We start from the raw sequence: 25,981 nt of genomic DNA on the forward strand, positions 1-25,981 counted from the left end.
TCCACAAGGGCCTGCTGGTATTCTTCCATTTTGACCTGTCTGACAGTTTCTCCAATGAGTTTGGGAACATTGTCTTTGTACCGTGGATCCAGAAGGGTATAAACCCAGTAATCCACGTCGTCCAGAATTCGAACAACGCGTGGGTCGCGTTCGATGCAGTCTAGCATGAATTGAGCCATGCCTGCCACAGTCCTAACAGAATCCTCATCATGTTCTTCTGAGCTTGACGCACCCCATCATCATCACCAGCATCACGCCGTCGCCCACCTTCTTCCTCGTCTTCTTCTGCTGTCCATTCCCGCTGAATCATGGAAGTCCAACATGCACCGCTCTGTCCCTCGGCAGTGGGGGCGTCCAAGTCCTGCTCCAACTCCAGCTGTTCCTCGTCCTCTTCTTCAGCATAGCTGCCGGGAGGTCCAGCGTTTCCTGAGGCAGATTGCCTGATGTTGGTATCATCATCACGCTGATCGTTGTCCTCTTGAGATTCCCCCACTTGCATCCTGACTGCGGCTTCCTTGATCTGCAGCATTGATTTTTTTCAGCAAACACAGCAGTGGTATCGTAATGCTGAGTGAAGAGTTGTCACCGCTCACAAGCAACGTGGATTGCTCAAAATTTTGGAGGACTTGGCAGAGGTCCAACATGGTGGCCCAATCAGATCCACAGAAGCTTGGTAGCTGTCCGGATGCGCCTCGGTACTGCGCCGTCATGTACTGGACCACTGCACTCTTCTACTCGCAAAAGCGTGCTAGCATGTGCAGCGTCGAATTCCAGCGCGTGGGTACGTCACACACCAAGCGATGGTTCGGTAGATTGAACCGCTCCTGCATCTTGGTGAGTCCCTCCGAAGCGGTACTGGACTTTCGGAAATATTTGGCCACTCGTCGCACCTTCAGCAGAAGATCTGCCACGCCTGGGTATGTCCTCAGGAACCTCTGAACAACTAGGTTCATAACGTGTGCCAGGCAAGGGATGTGTCTGAGCTTAGCCAACTTTAAAGCGCGAAAGAGATTGCTCCCATTGTCACACACAACCATGCCTGGTTTCAGGTCCAGCGGTGCCAGCCACAAATCGGTCTGTTCCTTGATTCCCTTCCAAATTTCTTCACCTGTGTGCTGCTTATCTCCAAGGCAGATCAGCTTCAGTAAGGCTTGCTGACGCATGGCAACAGCTGTGCTGCACTGCTTCCACGACCCTATTGCTGGGTTACCGATGCCGGATGAGGTACCGCTTTGAGAGGCGTTGGAGGAGAAGGAGTCAGAGTCGAGGTAGGTGCTGCTGTTATCTCTGAGGGACGCCGGTCCAGCAGTTTGCGGCGTGGGCAACACCCGCGCCGTAGCCGGTGAGGGGTCGCTGCCAGGCTCCACAAGGTTCACCCAGTGCGCCGTCAGGGAGATGTATCGACCCTGGCCAAAGGCACTCGTCCAGGTGTCTGTGGTGAGGTGAACCTTGCAGGCAACGGCATTTTTCAAGCTTCTGGTTATTTTGCTAACCACGTGCTCATGTAACGCTGGCATTGCAGACCGCGCAAAATAGTATCGGCTGGGAACCACGTAACGTGGGATGGCCAGCGCCATCATGCGCTTAAAGCTGTTTGACTCCACCACGCGATATGGCAGCATTTCGCAGGCCACAAACTTGGCTATGCTGGCTGTTAGTGCCACGGCCCGGGGGTCATTTGCTGGCAATTTTCTCTTGCGCTCTAACATCTCCAGGACAGACAACTAAACCGTAGGATCGCACACCGAAGGACAGTTGGTTGTTGTTGTCGTGGTCGTTGAAGACTGGGAAACGTCAAGAGGAATGTTGCGGAAACTGACATCGTCGTCTACTACGGATGTTTGTGTACCACGTAATGGCTGGGCTGCTGCTGAGGAGGGTCTGGTGACAACGGAGGCAGTGTTGCTGGGGGCTGGAAGCGAGCCGCTACCCTGGCCTTGCGTGTTTGACCACAGAGTGCTATGTTTGGCTACCATGTGGCGGCGCATGCTGGTGGTGGAGAGGTTGTTGATATTTTTCCCCCTGCTCAGTCGGGTCCTGCACGCCTTGCAAATCACCATGGTAACATCCTCCCTGCAGTCGGCGAAGAAAGCCCATACTTTTGAGCTCCTGCTTTGCTGGCGAGTTTCTTTCGTGCCTCTTTGGCGTCTCACTTCTACGGCTATGCCTGTTGTGTCTGAAATACCCCGCCCCCGCCTACTTTGTGGCACACGGCGAACTCTTGCAGCAGTGGGTTCTGCAGCAGACTCATCTGTACTGCTGCTATCCCGACAGCGAGGTTGTACTCGATAATCCGGGTCTGTGTCCACATCGTCCAAAACCTCCTCTTCCATCTCCTCATCTGTGACTGTGTGTGTGTGCAGTGGACTAGAGCTTCCCAGAACACCCTCTGCACACCTCACTCCCATGTCTTCAAGATGTTCTTGGTGGACCTCCTGCAATTCAAATTCCTGCGCACATTGCTCAGGGATTTGGGTGTCTTCGTCCTCGCCTTGCATTTCAGTGCGTGGTGCATTTACCTCGCACAATGGTTGTGAATCCGGGCACAACATTTCTAACTGTTCCATTGTTTGTGGGGGTAGGAGTGGGAATAGCTCCTCCGAAGAGGCCATTGTGTCCGGAAATAATTGTTCGGACTGGTTATTCGGCCATTGTGTGCATGGTGTAGCTGCTGGTTGTGTCACCGTTGTGCCCACTGGCTCCTTGTAACTGGCAGAGGACCTCGTGCGTGAGAACAAGGATGTGCTGGTGCTTCTGCTGCTTAACCCGCTGCTGGACGCTTGAGAGGTCATCCAATTCATCATCCGTTCCTGCTCTTGTGGATCAGTGAGGGTTGTTTGTCTGGCACACATGGGCGGTATTGAGTGGGTTTTCTTAGGTGCTCCACTGCGGCCTCTACGTGAACCGTCAGGGGAAACACCTCTTCCCTTGCCCCTCCCTCTTTCACTGGATTTCTTCATTATGGTTGTACTGATTCCAGCAGTACACGCACACTGACTGGCAGTACAGTGGCAATAGACAATGCTATACAGTATGTTATAAACTGGTGATGGATGGAAGTACTACTGATCCCAGCAGTACAGTGGCAATAGCAGACAATGCTATATACTATGTTATACACTGGTGATGGACGGAAGTACTACTGATCCCAGCAGTACAGTGGCAATAGAAGACAGTGCTATATACTATGTTATACACTGGTGATGGACGGAAGTACTACTGATCCCAGCAGTACAAGCTGACTGGCAGTACAGTGGCAATAGAAGACAATGCTATATACTATGTTATACACTGGTGATGGACGGAAGTACTACTGATCCCAGCAGTACAAGCTGACTGGCAGTACAGTGGCAATAGAAGACAGTGCTATATACTATGTTATACACTGGTGATGGACGGAAGTACTACTGATCCCAGCAGTACAGTGGCAATAGAAGACAATGCTATATACTATGTTATACACTGGTGATGGACGGAAGTACTACTGATCCCAGCAGTACAGTGGCAATAGAAGACAGTGCTATATACTATGTTATACACTGGTGATGGACGGAAGTACTACTGATCCCAGCAGTACAGTGGCAATAGAAGACAGTGCTATATACTATGTTATACACTGGTGATGGACGGAAGTACTACTGATTCCAGCAGTACAGTGGCAATAGAAGACAGTGCTATATACTATGTTATACACTGGTGATGGAAGGAAGTACTACTGATCCCAGCAATACAGTGGCAATAGAAGACAATGCTATATACTATGTTATACACTGGTGATGGACGGAAGTACTACTGATCCCAGCAGTACAAGCTGACTGGCAGTACAGTGGCAATAGAAGACAATGCTATATACTATGTTATACACTGGTGATGGACGGAAGTACTACTGATTCCAGCAGTACAGTAGCAATAGAAGACAGTGCTATATACTATGTTATACACTAGTGATGGACGGAAGTACTACTGATCCCAGCAGTAGAGTGGCAATAGAAGACAATGCTATATACTATATTATACACTGGTGATGGACGGATGTGCTACTGATCCCAGCAGTACACGCTGACCGGCAGTACAGTGGCAATAGAAGACAATGCTATATACTATGCTATATACTGGTGATGGACGGAAGTACTACTGATCCCAGCAGTAAACGCACGCTGAGCTGACTGGCACTACAGTGCAGTGGCAAATATAGTATAGGAGGCTGGGGGGCCCTGGCTAGCCTATCTGGTGAGAGAGAGTCTAACCTGCCTGCCTACCCAAAGCTAAACCCAAACGCAAGTGGCGGAGAAATGACGCGGTTCGGGTATTTATTTACCCGAACCACGTGACCCGCTCGGCCAATCGCAGCGCGAGCCGCGTGTTCGTGCCCGAACCATGTGACCCGCTCGGCCAATCACAGCGCGAACCAAACATTCGGGGAACGTTCGGCCATGCGCTGTCAGGCCGAACATACGTTCGACCGCATGGCCGAACACATGGCCGAACACCACGAGGTGTCCGGCGAAGCCCGAATCGAACTCGAATCGAACACATCTCACAAAGGTCATAAAGCAAGTGTGGCCATCATGCTTTTCACACCCATAACAAGTATAGCCACAAAAACACCTGATCTGAAGTATAGTCCCCTGTATAGGAGGAAGAGAAGGTTAGTAGTTGGGAGTAGTGTTGGGCGAACAGTGTTCGCCACTGTTCGGGTTCGCCCGGATTTCGGGCTGTTCGAGTTCGATTCGGGCTTCGCCGGACACCTCGTGGTGTTCGGCCATGTGTTCGGCCATGCGGTCGAACGTATGTTCGGCCTGACAGCGCATGGCCGAACACATGGCCGAACACCACGAGGTGTCCGGCGAAGCCCGAATCGAACTCGAACAGCCCGAAATCCGGGCGAACCCGAACAGTGGCGAACACTGTTCGCCCAACATTACTCCCAACTACTAACCTTCTCTTCCTCCTATACAGGGGACTATACTTCAGATCAGGTGTTTTTGTGGCTATACTTGTTATGGGTGTGAAAAGCATGATGGCCACACTTGCTTTATGACCTTTGTGAGATGTGCCCCAAGGCTGTGAAGGGCACCAAGGGGAGGCAAGGGAAAGGACGTGATCATGGGGGGGCGGGGGGGGGGGGGGGTGTCTGTCTGAGGTGCCTGGCTCTTCTACTGACCACATATCCACAACCTCCGTTGTTATTGCCTGATGAAGCAGGATCAAACCTGCGAAACGCGTTGCATATTTGGAGTTCATAAATAAAATATATTGACTGTGTTTACTACAGTCGTTGTGTGTCTACTTGGAGGAGGTAAGTCCACCACTACCTCCTCTATTTACCAAGAATTTGGTTTTTAAGCTAATTTAGCTTCCTTTTATCCTTTTGGCGCCTCTGTTCTCCTACTAATACCAGTCTGACTGTTAAATATGGAGCGATAAATCATTTGCCAGTTCAGGCCTTCAAGTTTAAGGTGGCCATAAACCTCTTCACATATGACATGTGATCGCGGTTCAGAGGATGGTGTCAATGTTACAGCTTCACTCAGTGGTGGGAGAGGGCTGATGTAAGAGTCGGAGAGGGGTGATGGAAGAGACACTTCCACCACCGAGTGGCACTGTATCACTGACACCATCCTCTGGGCCTGGATCACGTCATATCGTGTGATTGGAAGCCAGAGGACAATGTTGGGATTGCAGCACTGCCATGGGTAGAGGAGAGGAGAAGCCGATCTAGCCATCTGGAGAGGTAACTATGACAGTCTCACTCCCATATCACAGGTTCAAAGCTCTGCCAGAGATAGAAAATCGATCTGCATAACGGTTTTATGTTCCTCCTACATTTATGTTGTTTCATCCCACATCCACCAAAATGCTAGTAAGTTAAATGGTCCCCCTTCCCAAAATTATAAATTAAAAACACACACACACACACACACACACACACACACACACACATATCCATCGAGCTAGGGTCAGGGCGGAAAATGGCAGGTAAGAGCGGTAATCCCGACCTCTGCTCGGGGTAGCCGCCGGAGGCTGTGTGCAGAGTATAGCGTGCAGCGGGCGTTTCTACATACCTCCCGGGGGAATCCGACGTCGGCTGCCATTCTTCTTCCTCTCCTCCGGGGCTCTGCTTCCTCCTGGTGGGATCGCCGGCTGTCATCAGACAACAGCTGGCGATTTCACTTTAGAGTTGCAGCGCCACCTTGAGGATGGAGGCATAACTGCAGCACTGGAGTTAGGGAGGTGAGTGATTGTAGAACTGCTGCAGATCTCCCTGGCAGTATGATTTTTCCAGGTTTTAGAGTCTCAAAGGGTGCAAAAAAAATGTCACCTCTTTAGACCCTAACATCTGGAAAGAATCATAACGCCAAGGGGGTTAAATATTAAATAAACACTTCAATAGTGAATAGTAGATACTCTCCAAATGTCAGACATCACCCCAAATTACGGCACTGCTACTGCTGCAGTCCCATTCAAATTACAATGATCCTTAAAGTGGACCCAAATCAAACATTTTTTTAATTCAAAATATTTAGTTGCACCACTCTGACACATACAAAGATAAATAAACACTCCTTCAAGCCTATGAGCATTTCAGTGCATGCTTTTCACCCTTCTCTTTTAATAACTAGGGTTATACAGGTGGCAGCCATTAGCAATTCCTCCATTGCCAGACACTACCTACTCCAGCATTTTGCCGGATTCTGTCCCGGTAATTTGAAAGGAAGGGAGGGGTTTGTCCAATAAATGTAAAATATTTTATATTTGTCATCATGCAGCTGAGAAAAGGCTGCTATTTATTATTATAATTTAGAAAATACATTTTATTTCTGAAATCTTGTATTTTTAATTTGGGTCCACTTTAACTACTAAAAGGCCTTGATGATTGAAATCTATGCCCTGTTTTGATGGCTACCTAGCTGCCAGGGTGTGGATTTCAATCCACCGACGTCGCTCCTGACGATCTCGCTTGCTGTCTCCCCGCCGCTGCTCACTCGCTCTGCCGTCTCTATAAACGGCAGAGCCATGTAACTGGGTCAGGTGCCAATCCTGTATATCAATGTAAGCCGCTCCCATTGGCTTACATTGATAAAATGTAAGCGGCTCCTGAGCGACTCACAGGAACTCTGCCGTCATAGAGACGGCAGAGTGGGTAGCCCACATTCCCGACGTGCTGGGCTGATTGCGGCGGGTAAGTGCGCCGATTCGTCGGTATTTGTCGCTATTCCGACGTTTCTTGTACCAGCGGTCTCTGGTCCTTAAGGGGGCAGAGACCGCTGGTACTTAAGTGGTTAATAAGGCCCAGTTCACACTTGTGTTGAAGTGGCAAGCGGATCCATGAATACGGATCTGATCAGCGGTCGATCGTATCTGTATTCACTCTGTTTCCCTTCTGCTGCTTCCATTCCGTTTCCTCACATCCCCCCAGATCCCCACAGCCAAAGTGTATTTTTCTATTTAGAATGGTCCGTTTCTTCACTAGTGTGAAGAAACATTCCGTTTTCTCATTGCCCCCAATGCAGCGCTTCAGTTTCCGTTTCTGTTCTACTGGGCTCCGTTCAGCGGATTGTGCAGAATGGATCTGTTTGAACAGGCGGATGTGAACGGATACATAGGTTAACACTGGAACAGTTCCCATCCGTTACGATCTGTTCCCTTCCGAACCGGGAATGGACCGTTTTTTTACTCTATTGTGGTCGTGCCTAACACACCAGTTCCAATCCAGATGGATAAAATTAGCAATGTAGCAATGTGATGTGTCAAATACTGTATAAGACGTTACAAAGAATATTGCAAGGGAACAAGTCTTTCAACAATATCCAATCAATTTGTTTGTCCTCAGACTGCTGCAAACCAGTTGTCCTCTTGAAATATTCCAGTATCCCTTGTTGTGGAATCCATTTAGCAATGGCATTTAGCAATGGCGGCTTCTCAACTGCTCTTTTTATTCATTCAGATTGAAATTGATATTATTGAAGATTTTTTAAATTTGAATTGGATCATATCAGACATTAGTGGTGCTGTAATTCTTTCATTGTGAACATCCACTCAATATTGGTGACTGCTTATTTTATCCATCTAGATTGGTATTGGTGTAATTCAAAGTCTCTGCAATTTGAACTGGGTCATATCAGACAGTAGTGGTGGTGTCATCTGGGAGGATATTTGCCATGTGAAGGGTATCTCCTATTTTAGAATTTGCATATATATATATATATATATATATATATATATATATATATATATATATAATCTGATGGTTGCATAAAGAAACGTTATATTTATAATTATCTTGATAGAATTAATGCATTGTTAAGGAATGCGAGCTCCTCTTAAGAGCAGTTACATAATGGCTGCAGTCTAACGCAGCTTGCCGCAGTGCAATGCACCCCCTATGTGACTTTCACAGCGTGGCGGGTGCATTGCGGTATAATGGTTTCCTCCCACATTCCAAAAAAAAATACGGATAAGTTAATTGGCTCCCCCTAACAAAATTGGCCCTAGACTACAGTACTTACACTACATAATATAGACATATGGCAATGGTAGGGATTAGATTGTGAGCTCCTTTGAGGGACAGTTAGTGACAAGATATATATATATACATTGTACGTTGCTGCGTAATATGTTGGCGCTATATAAATACTAAATAATAATAATGGCATGCGCCACTATATGCATGCATGCATTGTGCTTAACCACAAAACACGGGTGTTAACAGTTACAGTGAAGCAAACTTTTCACTGACTGTATACGTCACTATATGAGAGGCAACGTGTGGCTAACGTACAGCGGGATTTTTCTATTCCATTGCATTACTGCTGTTACAGTGAACCTAGTTTAAGGGCGTATTCACACTATGTGCTGCACTGTCAGTTTTGACACAATGCACATAGTGTACAATCCACATGGCAACACTAAAGTCCACAGACTTTCATGTTACCATCCACATTCCAGGTGTGCAATCCCACCTGTTACGATGTAACGCATCTGGCAACATTTTATGGCACCACGCACACGAGTACGGCTGCCGATGTTTGCGCTTTAGCGCACCACGATATGCATTACCTGCAATGGCAACACATGCACAAAATCGTGTTCATGCATGCGTTGTGTACTGTGAATGAGCTCTAAGTGCCATAACTATGCATGGTGTAAAGCAGGAATTACTGCACAGTTTGTAGGGATCTTTAGTAAAATTGTGAGACAGGACAGAAGTGTTGAACTGTAAGCAGATTACTAGGGTAGGGGCTGGAGATATGATTGTTAGTAGAGTGGGAGAAGTGTGTGGTTGTCCACAAAGCTGGAAACAATACAGAGGTGTATGGAAGGAGGTGCTACTGTCAGTACAGTGTTGGAGGCATGACCGAGGTGTGGTGCAGTCAGCAAAGTGTTTTAGAGGTAGGACAGAGGTATCACCTGTCAGTGTTGGAGACAGAGCAGAGGTGTAGGGCTGTTAGTGGAGTACTATAAGCAGTACAGAGGTGTCCGTTGCCTTTAGCTTGTTGCAGGGCAGGACAGAGGCGGTGACTTGTCACATTAGATATCTCTGCTTAGGAAACTGTCCCTCCCTCCAGCACAATGCCATCCTGAGAGAGAGAAAGAGCAAGGGAGAGCAGAGAGCCGATTGACAGCTGGAGACTCCTAAAAAGGGAATTGCTATGAAGTTTATATAGAGAAGGAGGAGGAGAGAGGAGCAGTCAGTGCCAGAACCATGCAGTGCCAGGCTGAGCTCACACTCACCTCCTCCCCAGGACAATGCAAAGCTGCCAGGCGCAGGTACAAATCCTTCATGATCGATGAGATCCTTTCCAAGGAGACATGCGATTACTTCGAAAAACTCTCCCTGTACTCAGTGTGCCCTTCCCTGCTGGTCAGACCCAAGCCTCTCCACTCCTGCTCAGGTGAGTGCAAGTCCCATTATGTTGCCTCTCTGTACAACTCGCTCAGTCCTTGCTCATCTCTGTATGCATACTCTGTGCTTGTGTGCCTCCTCAATTATGCATTCACAAGCTGTACAAAACTTTCTATCCCAGTACCTGTTCACCACTATATTCACCACGTGCAAATCCCTGCACTCCTGCTTATGTCCTACTCGTGTCATGTGAATGGTTGGCTGCCTCACTGCTGCAGCTCATTCAGCTATGTATGACACTATGTAAAATCCCTCCATTTGGGCTACGGCGCTGTGAGCGCAGCAGACGTCATGCTGTATCTGTGTGTGCTTTCACATCCTTCACCTCGCTGTGTCTGTGTGTGCATTCACATCCTCCACCTCGCTGACAGGTACTTGCCTGCAATCTTCCCACTATATAGTGGCTGCATGCTGAGCCATAGAGAGCCGTAACAGAGGTGACAATGATTGTATCTATGAACAGGGTACATCAGTAATATGTGGAACGTTTGCTGTTTTGACACGTTTATCAACACAAGCATATTGTTTTCTGATTGTGTGTGTTCAGTTTCTTGCTGCACGACTCTGTATGCTGTAATGTGATTCATGTGTAGGATGGGGAGAAAGAAGAAGTTTGTTAGAATTTATATAGCTAACTTTTTAATAAGAACAGTTATATATATATATATATATATATATATATATATATATATATATATATATATATATATATATATATATATATATATATATATATATATATTGAAATGCCCACTAGCTGTACAATTTTCAGCAAAGAATCCCCTAAGTCAGTGTTTCTCAAACCGGTCCTGGTGGCTCCCCAACAGTGCATGTTTTGCAGGCAGCCTCACCTATGCACAGGTGGGGTAATTAGCGTCTGAGCTGCATGGAATCCACCTAGCTGAGACACTAATTACCCCACCTGTGCATAGGGGAGGTTGCCTGCAAAACATGCACCGTTGGGGAGTCACAAGGACAGGTTTGAGAAACACTGCCCTAAGTGATCAGATAACTGTGAACAGATTGGCAGAAAATGAACTTCGTTGATGTTTGAAATCGAATGTGAACACTTATAACAGTGATAGTCTAAAGGTGCCCATACATGGTACAATTTTTTTTTATTATTTTTCGATATGTTAATTTTTGTTTGATTATTCCTTTAGATCGGAAAAAAATTGCATAGTTATTTCGAGGTACTATACACTAACGTTAGTTTTGTCCGAAAATCCAGGAAAGATTATCGAATATAAAGATTTTTCCAATATGTCCGATATGATTTTTTATAAAAAAAAAATGGATAATCGTGATTGTTAAAAAAAGATTATTTTCTACTTTAATTTCGAGTCAATCGTTTTGGTTGAATAAACAGGAAAATCAAACGTTTTTATTGTACCATGTATGAGCACTATAATGATAATTTAGTTGATCAGGAAAACGTTTTATATAATCAGTTGCAATGGATAGGAAATACAGATTGGTCCGTTAATGGTGAAATAATCAATCTACTATGACATTTTATTTCCGATCACTTTTATCTGATTGCAAAGGCAATCACTGCTAATTGTATAGTTAGTGGGCACCTTTAGTGCCTTGTTATGTTTCTCATGTTAGTTTGGTTTCTTGTAACTAGGGCATGATGATATCACGGATAGGGCAGAGGGTGATTCTTTTGTGTTAGTTTGTATTTGATCTTTTTGTAATTTTCCTTCTGTAATAATATATGATTTGATTCTTATAAATTGTGATTGCAACATTTTGAATATAGTTCCTGAAATTTGCTGGTGCAGTGTGGCTGCATGCTTTCTAGACATGTAAATTATTCAAAAGACAGGTCCTCTGTTTTTTTTTTTATATAAATAGTGAGATCTTGGTAGTAAAGTTATAGGTATAATAAACTAGAAATGTTTCATATATATGAGGTGTTGTTATGTTATATAGTCAGAGGCGAGCCTTTCCTGCACAAAATACATGTATAAGCAATTTAGGTACAGTGTTGCAGGAACAAACTATTGTCAGTTACAACTATGTGGTTGGCTGCCAGGATAGAGTACTTTGCCTTTATTCAACTATGTAATCACTGACCAAATTATTTTCTTATATTAATCAAAAACTTTTGATGTGAATGATTCAGGGCCATCCTTCTTCAACATGATTAACTTACAATCACTCATATTTTACAGTAATCTAAAAGGCATTTTAAATTCTGGCTATTTTTCTGGTGCAAAATGTTATTCACATTTATATGAAAACTTTTGTGAGGGGAAAAAAATAATAATTGCCATATTAGTGCGTGTGTATGTGTGTAATATTTTGTCCCTTGGACAAGAGATAAACATTATAAATATATAGGTTCCTCACTTTTAATAAATTACTGTATGATATATTTATTTTTAAATTCATGAAATGAAAAAAATTACCATAAGCATCCCAGTAAAAGAACATATGTATCATTTCCAAAAATCCGAACATAGGAAACATGAATATCCATTATATTGTGGTATGAATATACATTATATTTCGGAGAGAGTATAGTCTTCCAGGACAACTGATGTAAATGAGAAGATTTGGTCTTTAAATACAGATGAGTCTGTCATTGCTTTTTACTTGTGAATAAATGTCTGAGGGACAAGTTCAAGTTCAAAATAAGGGAAAGTTCTGTTTCACATGTGTATGCATTTGGAGGGTATAAATGCATTGTTATCTGTCTGTACATATTTGTTGTCCCTTCATATATGACAGATTCGTTTCTTACTATGTGGCTCCCTAAAGACAGTTCTAAGTCGTCACAATGTTTATCAACAGGACTGGCTGTTGTAAGGTTTTGTATACAAAGAGATCAAACACTTCATTACCAGACTATGAAGCAAATCAAAGGAAGAGTAATAACTAAAGAATCAAAAAATAAATAATAACAAAAAATAGTTGGCTTTTTCTTTTGCCACATCTTTTTTTAGTTTGCAGAAATGCAGCAAATATTCGTCATACTGGACAAAGAAAGTGATAATAAGCCAACAAACAGTATGAAAGTAAACAATAGATAACTGTGGGTTTCGGCTGTGAATTCCAGCAACATATACATTCATGTATAGATTTGTTTAATTTAACAAAAAACACTCATTACTTACACCCTTGTCAGACTAAAGTGTACAAATCAGTACCATAGATGTTTATCCTGAAAGAAGAATTGAAATATATATTTTTCTTTTGATTTATTACGACTCATAATGTTATATACAACAGCAGAAATGAAATAGTACATGTGAAATGGTGCCAAAATTATAAGATCATATTTGCAAATGTATAAATTAATGAACAATTGTATGGCAACTGACAAGATCATACACAGTATAAAAAGTCTCAATATGCTTCAGAATACAGATGATATTTTGGTCGCTGTACAGGAAAAGAAAACGCAATTTAAGTTTCCGTCATGATCAAACCATCTTCTCTCAGACTGCTTTTATTCTATTTACATTTGTACATTATTTTGGTGATGTGTGAAATAACTATAAGCAGCAGGCTCAATCCAACAATGTTATTTTTTCATTCTAAGTATTTCTCTGGTAGAGCTGGCACTCTTTCCTTGTGCAGGGAATCCTGGGAAGAGGTCATACAGAGGAGGTAGCTAATGATTGGGGAGGGCTCTGAAAACATATTTCTCGCCTAAGCATTTTATGAGGCTTGTTGAATGAAAAGAGACTTTTGGACAGTGAAAACCATCAGTGCACAAATGAGCTTTTGTGTGAAGAAACATTTTTACAATGTAGCCTGTCAGAGGGGAAGAGGCAGGAATACTTGGCATGGCTGTTTAGCTGTTATTATTTGGCCAGCTGATGGAGATCTGCTGCAGAGTTACACTAACATTATAGCAATGATGAAAACACTACAGAAAAGGATTAGGTTGCATGTCTCCATTTTGCTAAAACCTCTGACACATTATTGAAAAATATATGAATAATAAAATCCTGGAGACTACAACAAAGTAAGGCATCTCAGTGTCATTGGGGAATTACAGACTATAATCACAGCCAGGGCACTATCTGGAAGGGTTTTTTATTATCTCCTAAGGTTTGTGTGGGTTTCCTCCAGGCACTCCTGTTTCCCCCCATATCCATAAGGATGTAATGAATGATTAGTTAAGTGGTTTCCCCTAAAAAAAATTTGTCCCTAGCTGGTGTTAGGAAAATTAGACTATGACAGCGGTTAGATTGCGGGCTTCTCTGAGTAAGTTAGATAACTGGGTACTCTGTACAGAGCTGCTGTAAGTGATGTAATAATAATTATAAAAACTAATAAAATTACCAACACAAGTAAAATAGAAACTGAAAGAATAAACCTAATACTGAACGTAAAGCATGTGGGAAAAGAAAACAAACCCTCTTAAATGTTCTTTACAAAGAGAGGTTTAGTGCTAATAAAAGGGCTTTTGAATAAATCATTTTAAATGTATATGTTTATAGTAATTATGACATTACAGTAATTATAGTGGAAAGTTAAAATTCCCAATACCATCATAATACATACTGATGGATTTATAGTTGTATTATATATATGTATTATATATATATTATAATACAACTTATATTATATATATATATATTGCGCAGTATGTTCTCTGTTTAATATAGCACTTAACTGGATAAAATAACAGGGGTGATGACTCTGTGTCCTAGTTAAGGTAGCAATGTAAAATATTTTTCTGATGTGACCATTTGAAATAGGTACCTTTATTGTACAGATCTCTAAACTTGTATCACCTTCCTGGTACAGAGTCTAGGTTAAGTTCACACTATGTGCATTGCATAATGGTCGTACTACAGTGCGAGTGTGGACATAATTCAGCACACTGCACATTCAAACGTACACATTATTTGTCATAGCATGAAGTAATGCTACGTAATGTGCTAGTTATCGCATGCATTATCCAGAAACATATTGTTTGGATAATGTGGTCCGTTATAATACAAAGGGGTAAGCCTACTCGCATCACTGTATGTGCAGTGCATTCAGTGCCATAAAATCAGCGTGAAAACATGCACATAGCCTGAATGAACTCTAACATTCAAACTGAAGGTGCAAAATGCCAACTTTCCACTGCTGATTAGTTACATAGTTATTTGGGTTGAAAAAAGACATACGTCCATCGTGTTCAACCAGAAAATAGTTAGGGAAGAAAATCTGGTTTCTGTGCTTTTTTATTCTGCCCAACATGGTATCACATGTTCCATACAATTCTCAGGGCTGGAAAACACTAGAGCGCTTTTTTGAGAGTTTAGGAAGTGCTTTAAATCGCTAGCAATTTCCCTAAACACTCTGGCAATGTTAATAAATGTAACAAATTCCACAGTAGCAATGGCGCTTAGCAAAATCGCAGTCGCAGGACATACAGCATTTTGGGAACATTCGTGCTTCAATGTAAAGTATATAAGTGGTGGCAAATCGTTAATGAATTGCTACACATAGCGATTTGTGTGTAATTTGAAATTACTGCAGACGGTTAAAAAAATAATAATTTGAAAGGACCAATCAGGATTAAAATCGCAAATTGCTATCACAATTGTTGGCAAAAAGCTTACACTTTTTAAAATCACTACCAAAATCACAGAAAAACGCAAAAAAAAAATTGCTTACAAAACACTAATTAAAAATGTGATTGCGATAGCGATTGCGATTTGTAGTGGGTTCCAGGCCTCAGTGTAGTTTGCCTTCTTAAAATAGAGAGTATTTGTGATAATTCAGCTTTATGTGAGCGACTGTGGTCTCCCACAATGCATCACTACTGAATGTGCAAATTATCTCTTTATGTTTCATAAAATAAAGACAAAGCCATATTGTTTTATTAAGGTGTCACTGCATAAAAATGTGTATATATATATATATATATATATATATATATATATATATATATATATATATATATGCATTCTTACATTCTGTGTAAAATATCTTTGCTGTTGTTATTAATTATTAAAATAATTATCATCCTATTTTTGTATTTTTTAAGATATTTTTTAAATACATATGTTCAACATCAATCATTGTTTGCAAATTGCTTACTAATATCATCAGAATTACAGATTTGTTATTGATAATTAATTTACAATCTATAAATGGTCCAAACAAGAAAAAAAGGAATACTTTATAATAGCTTGGTCTCAGCTGTGTGTAGTAAGCTGTAGGAAGAAAAGCAAAAAAACTGAGCATATCTCAGGCATACATGTTCACATAAGTTACAAAGTTAACTCAATTTGTGAATATATGTGGAGATAAAAATTAAATTGAAGTGGGAGACTGAATGACAATGCAAATGCTTTTATGTTGTGGAGAAAAAAAATAATTTAGCTAAAATCATTTCTACTTAAATATATTAACTTCACGCACTGATTCACTTAAAATAAAAATATTTAAAAAAAATGCAAACAAAATTCTTTGTATTAGTATAAATACAGGCTTGGGGTTACAATTCTGAATTGGAAATGCACACAGAAATAATAAAAAAGGCTTTACTTTCGCCAGAAATACAGCACAGTATTATGTGCACCTCATTACGTTTTGATTCTTGTGCACTCTGCAAACATGAACTAACTCATGCCATTGTGAATAAACAATGTTGCTAGGTGAAGATAAGTTTTATGGTGTTTAGCAAATCAGACCTAAAATTGGTAGTTTTAAACAGAGATTATTTTACTTTTTTCAGGTGCAATGATACTTTGCTTTGTTAAACTCAAATAGTAGTTTAATCAGAATAATTTAATTTTGTCAAGTAAAACGGGGGTTGTACCCGGAATTATTTTTGGCAGAAATCCAATAATAATTACATTCTAGTGGTCAGATTTTATTTTTCAAAATATAGTCTTGTTTTACAGATATGAATATTATTTAGAATTACATCTTTGAGAGCATAGTCACAATTGGATGTTGCGTTTTAATGCGACGTTAAAGTCGCAATGTGTCTGCGTTTAGAGGTAACGCACTGTAAGCAGTGAGTTACCACAACGCAACATTTTCAATGTGACGATAGCATTGTACTGTGCATGGCCCATAGGATTATCACTGGATGTGTGGTAAGCTGTGTTATAAGACTTTATAACGCAGCTCCGCAACGTGGCGCTGTGAACGCGACCTTAAGGAAAAACTATTATCAAATCTATTAGGTTTGTTACCTACCTATGAGTGCACAAAGAATGTTATTTTTTTTTTTATAAAATAGCTGTTGTACTGCATAAAATATTAAACAAAAAGTCGATATAGTGTTGTAATGTAATTTTGTTTAATAAGAACTAAAGCACAAGTCCACGGACATTTTAGTTAAGTTTTGGATTATGTGGAAACATGTTAAATTCTCTTAGTATTTTATATCTGTTTGTGCCTCTCATCTGAAAGCATTTTCTTTTCTCCTATATTACGTAACCAGGGCAGTGGCACCACAATGTGATAAAAAAAGCTCTTATTTCAAAAATGGTTACTATTCACAAAGTGCAAGACACATGAATACAGCCAATACAGTGACAGTCTACTGTTTTGCTCAAGAAAAAAACGATTTTATTTTCACAAGAGGTAGATACATTTCTCAAATATTGACAGAGACAGCAACATGTGATGTTGTTGTAGAGTGGGGAAGCAAGTTATAACTTTTGTCTTGTTTCTATTGTTGTCACTTGTTATGTGTATTTTAAATCACCTCACACCATATTAAAGCCATGTAGTCAATATAAGTCTCGTGCATAGGGACTCCCTCCCCCGGGTATTCTCCATCTGTTCTTTTCTACAAACACAACTTATTATTTCATCATGACAACTGTTTCTTTAATTGCAATACTTGCACATCCATGGAAAGTATTTAGCAGCTTAGCAAATTTGTATCTGCTTTAGTCCAGTTTATATGGAAAATCATGAGTACCTGTGGAAATTAATAGTAAAAAGCAGAGGAAGTTCTGGTCCATTGAAGAATAAAAGATGTTTAATTGCAAGAAAACTTGTACATGATTATGGTATATAACAGTTAGTGGAGACTGTAAACAGAAAAGATTAGATACCTTATTGTAGATGGAACAGGGCAATAGTTACACAGCTCGGCTTACTATTAGGAAAATGAGTGAAATCAGAAATATTTAATAATTTCCCATAACTAGCAATGGAATTTGTTGCTCGAACTTGGCATATTTATCATAGTGTAACACCAGCAAACTTAAATTTTAAAGCGGACCTGAAATCAGAACTTCCTCTAATAACCTTAAAACAAAAAACATTTGTTTGTTACAGCTGATACAAATACTAAAATAAATCGGCACTATTTCTATTTCCTAATTCATGGAACAGACATATTGTTAGCATCCTGTGCTTTCAAATGAGCTTATCTGACATCACTGCCGTAGCAGTAATGTGACCCAGGGGAGAGATCGAATTACTACTTGTGATAAATAAACAAATGAGAGCGAATTAAACAGGCATATTTATCATAGTGTAATACCATACAGGGTGCATTTCTATATGTTCTCCTTCTGTCCTGTGCAAGAGTTCAGGTCCACTTTAAGTGCCGATAAACTGAAGTAAACAAGATCCAGACGATATTTTGCAGGAAAGAGACATCTAATAGGGGAATCTGTCTGTGGTAAACTGGCCACAGCTTCCTGCATGTACGTATTGGAACTTCTGTGTAGTTATTATTTTTGGTTGCATTATGTGTACATTATAACCCCACACAATGCAATGTTCCTGTGGTAAACTAGCCTTAAGCTTTTCTCAAACAATCTCCAATCAATCAATATTTACCTTTTTATGGTAAAATAAATCAAGAGTTCTGATGGCCTGTTATAAGCCACATTCCTAATTTTACTTTTAGTTTGTTTTTTTTAACTTCTTTTTAAATGTTATTACTGTACCGCTTGCCTCAAAAGAGAAATTCTATTATGTAACACTGCTAAGTAGGCGTTTAAAAAGGATAGCCAGTGTTCTATTGTATATTATGTCATATAAAATTAGTGCTTTTTTCACAGTATTTAAAATAAGTTACAATGGCTGAAATATAGTTACTACATTTCTCATCTTATTATAGGTGGCTAGATAGTGTATGCGGTAACCTCTTAAGGACTTAAAGAGTAGGCTTAAAGAGAACCAGAGCTGAAGCACCCTCATATATTTTACCATATATATCAATGGGAACATGACAGTAAACACCTACTCTGCTCCCATTGATATATATGGTAAAATACAGGAGGGTGCTTCATCTCTGGTTCTCTTTATATCTCCCTAGTGACAAGGCTATTTTTTACAAAGTGGTGCTCTGCAGCTTTAAGGGCTTGCGCAGAGCACTACAGTGACTTACACGAGTCCCCCCCCCCCTTTTAAGCCCACCAATAGAGGTTTCTGTTGGTGGGCTCTGATCACTGCTGCACAGTGTATTTTTTTATTATTAACTTATTTGCTTTTTTATATAAAATTGTGCATTTTTTTCTTTATTTTCCTTCCCCCGGCAGCCAATCACAGCGATCAGCTCTCATAGACATCATCCTATGAGAGCTGATCACTCTGTGAGTCTCCCAGGGGGACAGACGAGCATCACAGCTGTCCCCAGTACAGCACTGTCGTAGATCGCAGCGCTGTGTAATGTAAATAGACAGCGGTTTCACCGTCTAACAGTCTCCTAGCGGCGATCGCCGCTAGGACACTGATGATGGAGCGGAGCTCCATCATTCAAGTGGGGATGCGTGTGCAATCCCCTGCAGAACCCCGCCCCAGGACTTGATGCCAATCAGCGGTGGTGGTCCTGGGGCTACCACCTTGCGACCGCCAATTGGCGCTAGGCAGTCGCAAGGAGGTTAAGGACCCTGCCTTCAACATAGGAGACCAGGGTTTGAATCCTGGTTAGGGTCAGTCCTATTCAGTAAGCAGTCCTTGGGCAAGACCCCTAACTTTGCAGGATGGCCTCTAAAGCGCGCCATAGTGGGTTAAGCTCTCGATCGCTTTAAATCTGACAGGAGAATACAAATGTTACGATTATAAATATTATTATTATTTTCTGTCTAAGACCCTGTAATTTATAACACCTTTTAAGCAGTGCACCATGTGAAAGCAAAAAGTTTTGATTTTACACAGCTTATATACATTGGACATATGGAGGAGAAACAATCTTTTGCAAACATAAATAAATGTAATTAGATGCCTTAATTGTCACTTCAGGAGTTTTTCACAGGCATTCTAGCTAAATAGATAAGATTACCAGTTTCCTAAAACAGAACATAACAGACTCCGGATGATGGGGAGACATTGTAAATCCAGAGTTCAAACATGACTGGGCTGACTACATGCACGTGAGTGATAAAGCTCTCAAACTGTATCAGTTATGATTAACTAAAAGTTAGGTTTTGTTTTTCTTATTTGATTTAGGTTGTTTTCTGTTTACTAAGCACACTGAAGACACTTTTTATACAGTATATGTTAACAAAACTTATGAGAAAAGTTTTTGTTTTTCATTTTTTTTTATCATAAAAAGTTGTGTAATAAATAACAAAAAAATAACATTTGCAGAACCATAGATGATTTTGGAATGTATACTTAAAGGAATCATCAGGCAAAGTATAGCAAAGCCGATTTACTTATCTGGGGCTTTCTCCAGCCCCTTGCAGCTGTCTGTCCCACTCTGACATCTCCATTCGTAGCCGCCGGCTCGGGGTCCCCATACAGTTCAAAGGCCAAACTCGAGGTTGTACTTACTGCACCTGCGTGAAGCACTGCTATCAATCAAGTCCACATTGCCCGCGGCGTACTGCGCAGGCGCAGAACTACTTATTTATGTTATTTATTGGTACAAGAAGCTCAGATTATTGACAAAAAACATAGCAGAAGTTGTAAAGATAAATGTTTAAATGCACACATATGTGGTATATTTAATAAGGCCTAGTAAATCCAGCATGACTCTTTACTTCACTAAATTGATAGGTAGAGTAAAATTATACTTTGCCAGTTAATATGTTAAGAGCATACCATATTGTAATATCTGATAGTTGTCGTAATAACTGTGCTACGTTACAAAAATGTAATGGATAAAGGCCTATATATTGCAAAGGCTGAAATCATATTAAAACAATTAATAATTTTGTTATACTATTATTATTGTTTATTTTTATAGTGCTGTCATATTCCACAGCCCTTTACATAGTGTATTTAGTCATGTCACTAAGTGTCCCTCAGTGGAGCTCACAATCTAATACCTATCATAGTCAGTGTGTGATGTTCTTATTGTATTCTAAGTCTATGTAGCTGGAAATTAAAAAAAATCTTCATGTCTCTGTTACAAAACTGACCTTTCCATAAAAAAAAACAAAAGGAGTTTGAAAATGTAATTACATATATATATATGAGATAAAAATCTGCAAATCTTAATACAGATGTCTATCACATTTTTTCTACTCATTTATGGGAACTAATTATTTTAATTTCTCCAATTTTTTATGTTGCAATTGTTTTTAAGTAAGCCATAATTAAACCCAGTCCTGTGTAGCCAGTAAAATGGTGCAATATAAACCTTCATTCTGTGCTTTACCCTCTGCTAAATGTCTTCAAAATAATCTTCCCTTTGTTTTGCTCCCCAGTCTTTAAAGCCTTATTGTCACTTTCATAATGCCAAATCCATTAAAGTGGGTGCAAATTTTGTTCCCAGGTGATCTGACAGTAGAGAACCGCAATGCTCCTGGTGGATTGTGAATGTCACTATAGGTGGTGCATTGCCATGTGGCAAGCCACGTTACAAAGCAGCCATTATGCCACACCACTGTGAACGTAGCATCAAATATTTGTTAACTTGAGAAGCTGATGTTCTGAGACAATCATATATTATTTTTTGTCTGTGTGTCAAATTTGCAACACATAATTAAGATCTCTTTTTATATTAATAAGCAATTGCATTTTACACTGGCAACATGAAAAGCATCATGTCAATGTCACTAGCGTATGTCTAATTAAATAAGAGAAAAAAAATCTGGTTCAGGGGTTATTTAAAGAACGGTGTGCACTGTGTATTGTATTAGTACATACTAGTCATTTAGGCCTGTATCAAAAAGGGGCACTAGAATGCCCTCTAGAATGTGCGTCCGGCAGCACGCATACCGCCCATGATTGCTGTGCACAATTGCCCATGATTGCTCCCGGCCTGTGCACTCTGTGCCTGACATGGGCAAAGATTCCTGGGCTTTTATTAGGTAGTGTGAAAGAAAAATCATTGCTTGATGTCATAGTTAGAAAAGAAGAGCCGATCCGTAGAAGAAAAAGGTTTGAAGGACCAGGTTCTGGTGGGATATCGGCAAGACACTTATTCTTGGCACATCAAATAGCAAAATATTGTACCATGAGTGACACTGAAGTATGGGAAAAAAGGCATATTATAACTGGTAGATATTTATATTCTAGTAAGCATTGCTAGCAAGTAAATAAGCGACAACACACTGCACAATTCAGAGAGGCAACTAAATTCAACGGAAACAATTGCCTTTCTAATAACTTTCAAAGAAAACTTCCTACCAGACTGCTTCAATCAGCCCAGACTTGTTAATATACTGACGAAGAAGCCATCTCAATGCACTTTTGTTTGAGATTCTCTATTTTTCTTGGCCCTTTGGTTTTGCTATTGCATTTTAGCTGTTTACAGTATAAACATCACTTCTGCCATTACAGCTGTAATCACCTAATTGTTTTTTATACCATCAAAGCAAAGTCGTTGCCTCATATTCAGATGTTCAGATTATATACAAGCCAATTTTATTATTATTACTTCAACGCATGTAGTAGAAACACAGTTTATATTATGATTGAGAAATATGGGGAATTACATAGAACAAGAAAATGGTGTAGCAGGGTCAATCCAAGGGCTACAGACACATTAATAGTCCCCGGTCCCAGGCCCTACTTGTGATTATGGTAATAATTATGATATACGACTATACAGATAGTCAGTGAACGCTGTTGATGAATTAATAAAATCTTGGTAGATTAATCTGACTGTAGTCATCATGTGTTGTTTGTTTCCTAAGAACTCATAAATGATCATGTTGATGAATAAAGACCTCTATGAAATAGCTGCACAATAAAGCTGACATTTCTATAAAGCACGTAGAATTATATTTTTAGAGCATGTGGCTCCATGTGTCCTGCTCAACCGAAACCAAATCTCTTGTATGTGCCAAGAGTAAAATCTGCCTGAACAGTTACTACTAGCATACCCACAACAAGGTGATCAGTGCCCCATTATGCCCCATTAGTTGTCAGTCTATGTGACAGGCAGGTATAATTATATCCAGTGGGGCACAAACACATAAAGAAACACTAATTGAGGATTTGCGTTTGTGTAAGTCTGTTAGTGCTGGAGACATTGCAGCAGGTGTGAGTGTCAGCACATCTATATACGGATAATGAAAAGGAATTATGAAATACGTCCTTATGCTATGGTGCTAGAAGAACACTATATGAGCAACTGAGCAGATAGAATTTCAGCACCATATCTTACAGATAACAATTTCACACATTTCATCTACAGCTACAATAGCTGGATCTATTTCTTTCACTCCAGCGGGGAGTTGCTATGATGGTGTCTGATATTACTGAGCATCCTACAACCTCCCCCTAAAACATTCATGAATTGCAAATACACCTTTAGGTGGCCCCACAAAAACTGATTGGGCCAACTGTTTTCAGGCACATTCCTTTTGACTGAGGCTCTCTAAAATATATTATTATTTGATCAATTATAAGTGTAGAAAGAAGTCGTAAATGTGACCAGGCCCAGCAGAAAATGAAATGAAAATGAGGAACTCTTTAGTGCACAAATATACAAGCAAAATCCATGTCCCCAACACAGCACCGGTCATTCACACTAGGAAGAATTCATGAGAAAAAGATTGTCCTTTCCCAAATCACATAAAATTGCTGTTCTTTTACACATGCAGGTAAAACTGTACGTAAAGCCCAGGTAGAGTCTTTTCTTTTTAACATAAATAGTATTTATATATTTCATCTCCATTTAAACAGCATATTAAATCATGGGAAGTCATGTCATTTAGGAAAAAGAACTGCGGAACATGAAATTTGCAAGTATTTTTTAGGAAAAAAATTATAATTGAAATACAAAAAAGGCACTGTAGAAGATATAATGTCTGTATGAAATAATAATGATGATGATGATTAGCATTACTTTTGTAGGAAAGTAAGCACATCATTGGCTTTAATACCTGGCAGACACTACCTTAAAGGGGCTCTATGGCCTTTTTAAAAAACAAAAAGTGTCACTTACCTGGGGCTTCTACCTGCCCCCTGCAGCTATCACTTCCCATGCCATCACTGAAGCCCCCTCCGTTTCTTTCCGCGGGTCACCTGCCAATTATTCGTCTAACTAGACAAATAGCACAGCTCACGATGACGCGTGTGGGAATGAGGACGCGTGTGGCCACGGCCGCGCAGCCGCAGTGCTGTTCGTCTAGGTCAGGGGTGTAAAACTCAAATACAAAGTGGGCTGAAATTGAATACTGGGACCTATTCGTGGGCCAATCTCAATGTCTACTGATGAATATCCTCCCTTATAAAGTTCCCTGGTGTCTAATGGCCCCCCTCTGACCCCTATATGGTTACCCTGTGCCTAGTGGTCCTCCCTCCCCTATACAGCTCCCTGGTGTCTAGTGGCCCCCTCCCTCCCCTAAACAGTTCCCTAGTGTTTAGTGCTTTCCCTTACATCCCCCATATGGCTTCCCTGGTGTTCTAGGGCTTCACCTCCAATATAGCTTCCCTGGTGGTCTAGAGTGGGCCAAACATGATGCAAAGTGGGGAACCACTTGGCGGCCAAATTTAATGGCTCTGAGGGCCAGATTTGGCCTGCAGGCCAGAGTTTGACATGCGCGGTCTAGGTAGATGAGTAATTGGCAGGTGACCTGCGGCGAGAAATGGAGGGGGCTTCAGTGACGGGATGGGACTTGATAGCTGCAGGGGGCCAGTAGAAGCCCCAGGTAAGTGACACTTTTTTGTTTTTAAAAAGGCCATAGAACCCCTTTAAAGAGGAACTGTAGTGAAAATAACATATTGAATAAAATCGCTTATTTTTACAATATTCATTTATAGATTATTTAGTCAATGTTTGTCTATTATAAAAATGTTTTCTCTTTCTGATTTACATTCTGGAATGCATCACTGGTGGTGACATCTTTAGTTCTGTCAGGTGATCTGTACGGAATGTCAATGTTTATTACTGAGAGTTCTATGCACAGAGCGAGAAATTACTTGCTTGGTAGTTAGAAAAGCCATTATTTCCCACAATGCAACAAGGTTCACAGACAGCAAACTTGTCAAGACCATGGTCATAATATCACACTAAATCACCACTATTATGTGCACCCAAGAAACTGGTTAAATAATGAATTCAAAGTTGATTTAGAATAATAAGCTGCTGAGTTGGGTTTCCTGTGACAGCAGGAAAGCAATGCAAAGCAGCACAGCATGTTACCCTTACATTGCATCCCATACTGTAAAGCTTATAGTCAATGAAAAGTAATACATGCAGTGCATTACCATGCAGCACTCTGTTGTACCACAATGCACCCGCCACACTGTGGACGTGAATAGGTGGTGCATTGCAGTGCGACAAACCGTGTTACAGAGCACCACTGTGAACGTGGCCTGAATGAAACAAACCAGCCCCAAAGCATAACATATACACCACCAAGCTTTACTGTTGGGATTGGGTTCTTATAATGTAATAATAATTCCAGTATTTTTGTAGTGCTTTTCTCCTGTCAAACTTAAAGCGCTTGTGAGGCCGCCACTAGAGTGTACTTAGTAGGGAGTAGCAGTGTTAGGGAATCTCGCCAAGACGAGATTTGAACCCAGGTCTCCTTTGTGAGGCTGATGTCAGATTAATTGTATGTTTACCTCATCTGTACAGGGCACATTTCTACAAAAGTCCTAAACATTGACTAGGTGGTCACAATTAGTCATGAGCAAAACCTTCTAACATGCAAATACACTGACCCAGTTAGGAGATTTTTTACTATTCATGAGCAAACTATAGATGTCCTCTGGTATTCTTTCTGAACAGGA

The 25,981-nt window shown here is 40.8% G+C and overlaps 1 protein-coding gene across 1 annotated transcript in view; it reads left to right on the forward strand.

Moving 5' to 3' along the window:
* Nucleotides 1-9,429: 9,429 nt before the first annotated feature.
* The window catches only part of BARX2 (BARX homeobox 2), a 103,421-nt gene continuing 86,869 nt past the window's right edge, over nt 9,430-25,981 (forward strand). Inside the window, exon 1 of the mRNA XM_068240371.1 lies at nt 9,430-9,896. Within this exon, the coding sequence (XP_068096472.1) occupies nt 9,707-9,896 (190 nt within the window). The 5' untranslated portion in view covers nt 9,430-9,706. The remainder of the gene's footprint in view (nt 9,897-25,981) is intronic.

The sequence above is a fragment of the Hyperolius riggenbachi genome, chromosome 6 (genome assembly GCF_040937935.1).
Source record: "Hyperolius riggenbachi isolate aHypRig1 chromosome 6, aHypRig1.pri, whole genome shotgun sequence".
NCBI lineage: Eukaryota > Metazoa > Chordata > Amphibia > Anura > Hyperoliidae > Hyperolius > Hyperolius riggenbachi.